At 43.7% G+C, this 8,376-nt stretch overlaps 1 protein-coding gene across 3 annotated transcripts; it reads right to left on the reverse strand.

Moving 5' to 3' along the window:
* Nucleotides 1–40: 40 nt before the first annotated feature.
* Nucleotides 41–3,720, reverse strand: LOC129838769 (BTB/POZ domain-containing protein 3-like). Of its 3 annotated transcripts, none has more exons than XM_055905939.1 (5): nt 3,555–3,720; nt 2,954–3,203; nt 2,685–2,775; nt 2,279–2,397; nt 41–1,950 (listed from the first exon to the last, which is right to left on the reverse strand). In XM_055905939.1, the coding sequence occupies exons 2-5, from the start codon at nt 3,097–3,099 to the stop codon at nt 918–920; spliced, it is 1,389 nt and encodes a 462-aa protein (XP_055761914.1). In that variant the 5' UTR covers nt 3,100–3,203; nt 3,555–3,720; the 3' UTR covers nt 41–917. The 3 variants fall into 3 exon arrangements, with proteins under 3 accessions (XP_055761914.1, XP_055761930.1, XP_055761923.1); XM_055905955.1 differs by lacking the exon at nt 3,555–3,720 and adding an exon at nt 3,431–3,509; XM_055905948.1 differs by lacking the exon at nt 3,555–3,720 and having other exon boundaries at nt 2,954–3,508.
* Between the last annotated feature and the right edge of the window lie 4,656 nt (nt 3,721–8,376).

Raw genomic sequence — 8,376 nt, forward strand, 5'->3', positions numbered from 1 at the left:
TTTAAAATACTTATTTTATATAAAAAGACACTTCACACAATTTTACAGAACTGGTTAATTGTATTTTCTATATGCAACAACAGTACACATTCATAGGTCCATTGATACTGTCAAACTCACAGCACGGCAACATTCTCATTGTTCAACAATTCATAATGGTTCATTTTTTTGCCCTAAATTAGTGTAAGCATGATACAAAAAGGCTGTCCTGTTTGAAAAGAGAACCAATAGTAGTGCAAATTTTTTTTTTTTTTGAGATGGCAACATACTCAAGTATCTTAAACGTCAGCACAGGTTTACATTGCCTTTTTGCTGTCTATTCTCAGTTGTATTAATCTTACAGAAAACCCAAGGGGATACTTGGATTGAGAGTTAACAATACAAAATCTTAGAAATTGCACCATCTTATGTTTAAACTATTTATCAAGTTACAAAGTACAAAAATATTTTATTATACATTAAGTATCCTCTATATCAATGTCGAGTTTCTTGCACAGGTTGAAATATTTTGTTTTGAAGTTGTAGTGTTTTCTTAAAAAAAATTTTTTTTAACCTGCAACACACTAATAATCTTGTTAAATGAGAACTGTGCTTCATAAACAGTAGAACAAATGTGTGAACAGTGTTAAATGTGTTAGGACCAACCCTTAACAAATGCCTATCCTTCATTTATAAGAAAATATTTGGTCACTGCAACCCAGTTAAGTCAAAATACAGTCACACTAGATCCGACATACTCATAAGGCAATTGAATAGTGAACTAAATAACCACCACAATAAATTGGATATGTTTGTTTTTTCCAAACCAGGTATATTTTAAAGCCATAGTTAAGAGCTGATGCTTTCTGAACAGCCGAAGGGGTGCATTTACTGTGGCAGTATAGATGGAGGGTTACGTTTCCCTCACGTTCGACAGCTCAAGCGTAAAAGATGAGCTCAGGGATTTGCCCCCCCTGCACACCTGTCCCGTTGGTGCTGTCTGAGGAGCACTGGAACTGGAAGGTGACCTTGCCACACTGCACCTCAGTCATCCCCTCCTGGCCAAAGTAGCTGAGCTCGTTGCCGTCCAGCACGACGCTGGCCGTGTAGAATGTGTCGGGCTCGATCTGCACAGGGTATTCAAACCACACTGGGAATGTGCTGCTGGAGCCATCCGAAAAGTACTTGATGAGGCTCTGGCCCAGCGGCACGCCCTGCCTCTTGAGTTCAATCTTGGCGCTGTACTCTGCTGAGCCGCAGCTGGAGCCGTACAGGCCGAAGCCAGCGATGAACACTCGCTTGTCCACGGCGAACTGGATGCTGTCGCAGCGGCCCCGGTAGCGCCACTGGTTACTCCGGTAGGCGCACGACTGGAAGCGGTGGCAGCGCTGCGGCGCCAGGCCCTTGCGCAGCTTGCTGGCAAACAGCAGCTCAGGCTTCTTGGCGGCCGTGTACCACAGGAAGATGTCGTTGGTCTCGTTGAGCGTCAGCACGCCCGACTGTGCCGCAATGTTGGCGAAGTCATCCAGCGTCATGGTGGGAATGCGGATCAGGTAGATGGCCTTGCCCAGCGCCAGCCGTTTGTTCTCAATGGTGGGCGTCAGGTCCTGGCGCTGGCATTCGGCCTCGGCCCAGCTCAATGCCGCCTCGAACACCACCATCTCCTTGGCATTGAGCGTCTCGCGGCGCAGGATACTCTCCAGGGTCACTGAGTCGATGTCTGTGAAGCCCTCGGAGCGCAGCGCCAGCTCGGCTTGGGCGTCGATCACCTCCCAGCAGCGCTGCGTCAGGTCGGGCTCCTCAAACAGGCAGCTCTGGGAGAGCAGAACGCAAGCATTCTTGGCGCTCAGGCTCGTCTCCAGGAAGTTGACGCATGCCCGAGCTAGGTGGGGCACGATGTACTTCTTGGCGGCATAGAGCGTAGCCAGGACAGTGTCAGCACACAGGTCGATCTCGTCACAGTAGATGTACCTGCGTAGGGAGAGTCAGATTAGAGCTCGACAAGTTCACTTCAACTTCTCATTTATGGGAAGGCTAACTTTATAATTTCACATACCATTGCATTGTCAGCTGAATATTCAAAGGACCACATTCTAACCTGAATACGGCCAAGTATTTTCATCTGGGGAAAAAACTTGATGGTCCCATCATTCAGTCAGAGGCATTTTTCCTTTATAGCTTACTTGCAAATACCACGAATCAGCCTACATTTCAAATGAACTAAGGTCGCCCTCATTCTGAAATGTACAATGAACACGGACTGCATCTAATGAGATGTCAGGAGGCACCGGCCACGTACTTCAGCATGGCTAGGAACGAGGGAGGCTCCACATCAGGGATACGGATCTCTTCCTTGTCCTCTGCCAGTTCACCGTAAAACATGGCGTGGAACACATTACTCCCCACAGCCAGCACATACTGAGGGACAACATGGAAGATATGGAGTCACATGAGAAAAGGAAGAGAAGCAAAGAGGGAGCAAGTTATGGTGGGAGGATGTATGAGGGATAGAAGGTGGAGAGAATATACATTTACACATATATAAATGTAGATATTTGCAAAAGGATTTGGCATAAAGAGGCTGGTGTGGAGACATCGAATTGCATTTTATTTAACATTTTGACTCATCTGTCTGTACATGTTGTGTTTTGTCTTGCTCAGTGAAGTACCCACATATGTTGGACAGGTTTAAAGGGCTTAATTACCTTGTGCCCAGGTACTCGCTGAGTCCCTCCTGGGGGGCCAACAACAAAGTGAACATCTGCCATCAACTCATTGTTGAACATGACTGAATTCCTGTGAAAGCATGAGTCATATGATTAATAAACCGTGTCCATGGCATCACATTCAGACTTCAGTATCTGCATGTAAGAGCTGGTAGACCCAAGAAATGTGTTTTCTTTGGTCATCACATCGTCTCCCCTCAAAAGGCAGTAGAATCCCAGTTTAACTACTGCTTACTGGGGTCACCTACCGCTCTCGGATGGTAGGATAGAGCCCTTGCCAGTTACAGCTGTGAATGGTGTTGTTATTCAGGTTCTGCTGCTGGTATTGCTGCACGGCTGTTTTGGTTGAGGATGCTGGGGCCAGCTTCTTGGTGGGAAAGAGCTCTGCAGCCATCTTCACCCCACTATTTCTTGTTAGGGTGATGTCATGGCAGGCGTGAGGCTGCGATTGTTGGGGCAATCTTTTAAATTGCCTTTATTTGACGATCGTGGCTGACACTGGAAAGGACAAAAAAATGCTAGCCACAGCAACAAAAACAAAGTTCTAACGTTAGCTAGTTACTGTAGCTGGCTAATGTTAGCTAGCGTAAAATAGTTCGCAATGTAATCAAACAATACATGCAAAAATACACACGATAAACATCTAACGTTATCTAGCTAGATTCTAGAGCGTTGTTTAAATCCTCGCTTAATTTTAGACGTATTAGCTAATGTTAGATATCTACCTATAGCCAGTTTGCTAACGCTAGCTGACTGCGGTCAAGACTGGCCAGATGTGATACAGGAAGTGGCTAATGAACGCTTGTTTTTTGAATTTGGCAAAACTGAGAAAGGTATCTATCCTCTTACCTGCCGCATTTGACGTCTAGTAGCTATAACCAATCGTAAAGTGTGCGCCCGACGATTATATGAAACGTTTCCACATCCAAATAGCTTGCTACACAACTTGAGTGTACACAATACACATCTGCCAGGCACAATTGTTTAGGTGTCATACAAGTTCATACCACTACGAGTTAAGGAGGGCCGTTCTTTTGTTTTTGTAGAACGCTGAACATGAACCCTTTCAAAACGCTTGTTCATTTTTGTGACATTGATAAAGAAGAAAAACATTCAAGCAGATTGTCACTGAGATATATTTGTGTAGGTATTGAAGTTATTTCAAAATAAATGTAACACAGTGTGTGTGAGTGTTTCTACTGCCTCAGCCCAGTGTTGTCAAGTTAGTACTCAGTCTCGAGACCACTTATTGACCGTCTCGGTGTCATTGACATTTGTACTTGGTTGATTTGTACTTGGTTGATTGGACATACCTGTCTATATAAGGTCCCCCAGTTGACAGCGCATATCAGAGCAAAAACCATGCCTCGAGGTTGAAGGAATTGTCCATAGAGGTACAAAACAGGATTGTGTTGAGACACAGATCTGGGTAAGGGTACCAAATAAATTCTGCAGCATTGAAGGTCTCCAAGAACACAGTGGCCTCCATCATTCTTAAATGGAAGAAGTTTTGAACTCACAAGACTCTCTCTAGAGCTGGCCGCCCGGCCAACCTGAGCAATCGGGAGAGAAGGGTCTTAGTCAGGGAGGTGAACAAGAACCCGATGGTCACTCTGACAGAGCCCCAGAGTTCCTCTGTGGAGATGGGAGAACCTTCCAGAAGGACAACCATCTCAGCAGCATTCCACCAATCAGGTCTTTATGGTCGAGTGGCCAGACGGAAGCCCCTCCTCAGTAAAAGGCACATGAAAGCCTGCTTGGAGTTTGCTTCCCTATGGTGAAGCATGGTGGTGGCAGCATCATGCTGTGGGGATGTTTTTCAGCAGCAGGGACTGGGAGACTAGTCAGGATCGAGAAAAAGATGAACAGAGCAAAGAGTACAGAGAGATCCTTGATAAAAACCTGCTCCAGAGCGGCTCAGGACCTCAAACTGGGGCGAGGGTTCACCTTCCAACAGGACAACAACCCTACGCCAGGACAACACATGAGTGACTTATGGACAAGTCTACGAATTTCCTTGAGTGGCCCAGCCAGAGCCCGGATTTGAACCCGATCGAACATCTCTGGAGAGACCTGAAAATACCTGTGCAGCGATGCTCCCTATCTAACCTGACAGAGCTTGAGAGGATCTGCAGAGAAGACCGGGAGAAACTCCCCCAAAAACAGGTGTACCAAGCTTGTAGCGTCATACCCAAGAAGACTCGCTGCTGTAATCGCTGCTTCAACAATGTACTGAGTAAATGGTCTGAATACTTACAGTACCAGTCAAAAGTATGGACACATCTACTCATTCAAGGGTTTTTCTTAATTTTTACTATTTTCTACATTGTAGAATAATAGTGAAGACATAAAAAATATGAAATGACACATTCAATCATGTAGTAACCAAAAAAGTGTTAAACAAATCAAAATATATTTTATATTTGAGATTCTTCAAAGTTGCCACCCTTTGCCTTGATAGCGTTGCACACTCTTGGCATTCTCTCAACCAGCTTCATGAGGTAGTCACCTGGAATGCATTTCAATTGACAGGTGTGCCTTGTTAAAAGTTAATTTGTGGAATTTATTTTCTTCTTAATGCATTTGAGCCAATCAGTCTTGTTGTGACAAGGTAGGGGTGGTATTGAGAAGACAGTCCTATTTGGTAAAAGACCAAGTCCATATTATGGCAAGAACAGCTCAAATAAGCAAAGAGAGAGTCCATCATTACTTTAAGACATGAAGGTCAGTCAATCCGGAAAATTTCAACAACTTTGAAAGTTTCTTCAAGTGCAGTCGCAAAAACCATCTAGCGTTATGATGAAACTGGCTCTCATGAGGACCGCCACAGGAAAGGAAGACCCAGAGTTACCTCCGCTGCAGAGGATAAGTTCATTAGAGTTACCAGCCTCAGAAATTGCTGCCCAAATAAATGCTTCACAGAGTTCAAGTAACAGACACATCTCAACATCAACTGTTCAGAGGAGTCTGAGTGAATCAAACCAAAGCAAATGTTATGTCACATGTGCCGAATACAACATGTGTAGGCCTTACAGTGAAATGTTCACTTACAAGCCCTTAACCAACAATGCAGTTTTAGGAAAAAAATACTATTTGAAATATAACAAGTAATTAAGGAGCAACAATAAAATGACAGTAGCGAGGCTATATATAGGGAGTTCCGGTACAGCGTCGATTTGCAGGGTCACCTGTTAGTCGAGGTAATTGAGGAAATATGTACATGTACATTTGAAGTCGGAAGTTTACATACACCTTAGACAAATACATTTAAACTCATTTTTTTTTTTTTTTTTTTTTTTTTTACAATTCATGACATTTAATCCTAGTGAAAATTCCCTGGCTTAGGTCAGTTAGGATCACCACTTTATTTTAAGAATGTGAAATGTCAGAATAATAGTAGAGAGAATGATTTATTTCAGCTTTTATTTCTTTCATCACATTCCCAGTGGGTCAGAAGTTTACATACACTCAATTCATATTTGGTAGCATTGCCTTGAAATTGTTTAAATACGTTGAGTGAATTTTGGCCCATTCCTCCTGACAGAGCTGGTGTAACTGAGTCAGGTTTGTAGGCCTCCTTGCTCGCACACGCTTTTTCAGTTCTGCCCACAAATTTTCTATAGGATTGAGGTCAGGGCTTTGTGATGGCCACTCCAATACCTTGACTTTGTTGTCCTTAAGCCATTTTGCCACAACTTTGGAAGTATGCTTAGGGTCATTGTCCATTTGGAAGACCTATTTGCGACCAAGCATTAACTTCCTGACTGATGTCTTGAGATGTTGCTTCAATATATCAACAATTTTCCTTCTCATGATGCCATCTATTTTGTGAAGTGCACCAGTCCCTCCTGCAGAAAAGCACCCCCACAACATGATGCTGCCACCCCAGTGCTTCACGTTTGGGATGGTGTGTTCTTCGGCTTGCAAGCGTCCCCCTTTTCCTCCAAACATAATGATGGTCATTATGGCCAAACAGTTCTATTTTTGTTTCATCAGACCAGAGGACATTTCTCCAAAAAGTATGATCTTCGTCCCCATGTTCAGTTGCAAACCGTAGTCTGGCTTTTTCATGGTGGTTTTGGAGCAGTGGTTTCTTCCTTGCTGAGCGGCCTTTCAGGTTATGTAGATTATAGGACTTGTTTTACTGTGGATATAGATACTTTTGTACCTGTTTCCTCCAGCATCTTCACAAGGTCCTTTGCTGTTGTTCTGGGATTGATTTGCACTTTTCGCACCAAAGTATGTTCATCCCTAGGAGACAGAATGCGTCTCCCTCCTGAGCAGTATGACGGATGGGTGGTCCCATGGTGTTTATACTTGCGTACTATTGTTTGTACAGATGAACGTGGTACCTTCAAGCGACTGGAAATTGCTCCCATGGATGAAACAGGCTTGTGGAGGTCTCAATTTTTTTCTGAGGTCTTGGCTGATTTCTTTTGATTTTTCCATGATGTCAAGCAAAGAGCCACTGAGTTTGAAGGTAGGCCTTGAAATACATCCACAGGTACACCTCCAATTGACTCAAATTATGTCAAGTAGCCTATCAGAAGCTTCTAAATTCATGACATCATTTTCTGGAATTTTCCAAGCTGTTTATTAAAGGCACAGTCAACTTAGTGTATGTAAACTTCTGACCCACTGGAATTGTGATACAGTAAATTATACATGAAATAAGCTGTCTGTCACGATCGTCTTTCAGTGAAAGAGAGGACCAAGGCGCAGCGTGATATAGATACATCTTCTATTTATTTGAGAAGATGAAACGAACACGAAACACTAATACAAACTAAACAAAAGTGAAGCTACAAACGAAAGTGCAGACACAAGCTACTAACGTCAAACATAGACAATTACCCACAACCTGCCTAATGCCCATCGCTGCCTTAAATATGGCTCCCAATCAGAGATAACGATAGACAGCTGTCTCTGATTGAGAACCACTCAGGCAACCATAGACTTACATGAACACCTACACTGAACACAACCCCATGAACTCTACAAAACCCCCTATACAATACAAACACCCTAGTTTAGACAAAAACACACAAACATCCCCCATGTCACACCCTGACCTAACTAAAATAATAAAGAAAACAAAGATAACTAAGGCCAGGGCGTGACATCTGTAAACAATTGCTGGAAAAACTACTTGTGTCATGCACAAAGTAGATGTCCTAACTGACTTGCCAAAACTATAGTTTGTTTACAAGACATTTGTGGAGTGGTTGAAAAACAAGTTTGAATGACTCCAACCTAAGTGTATGTAAACTTCTGACTTCAACTGTAGGTAGAGGTAAAGTGACTATGCATGGATAATAAACAGAGACTAGCAGCAGCGTAAAAATGGGGGGTGGGGTGGGGACAATGCAAATAATCCGGGTAGCCATTTGATTAGCTGTTCAAGAGTCTTATGGCGTGGAGGTAGAAGCTGTTAAGAAACCTTTTTTGACCAAGACTTGGCGCTCCGGTACTTCTTGTGGTGCGGTAGCAGAGAGAACAGTCTATGACTTGGGTGGCTTGAGTCTTTGACAATTTTTAGGTCCTTCCTCTGACACTGCCTGGTATAGAGGTCCTGGATGGCAGGAAGCTTGGCCCCAGTGATGTACTGGGCCATACACACTACCCTCTGTAGTGCCTTGCGGTCAGACGCTGATTGGTTGCCATACCAGGC

Source organism: Salvelinus fontinalis, chromosome 3 (assembly GCF_029448725.1).
Source record: "Salvelinus fontinalis isolate EN_2023a chromosome 3, ASM2944872v1, whole genome shotgun sequence".
Classification (NCBI taxonomy): Eukaryota; Metazoa; Chordata; class Actinopteri; order Salmoniformes; family Salmonidae; genus Salvelinus; species Salvelinus fontinalis.

Excerpts from the sequence above, each read along its gene's own strand:
- LOC129838769 (XM_055905939.1), bottom strand. The coding sequence starts at position 3,099 with ATGGCTGCAGAGCTCTTTCCCACCAAGAAGCTGGCCCCAGCATCCTCA. Across the intron at positions 2,776-2,953 it reads TATCCTACCATCCGAGAGCG|GAATTCAGTCATGTTCAACA; the intron begins GTAGGTGACCCC and ends ATGCTTTCACAG. Across the intron at positions 1,951-2,278 it reads TCGTTCCTAGCCATGCTGAA|GTACATCTACTGTGACGAGA; the intron begins GTACGTGGCCGG and ends CTCCCTACGCAG.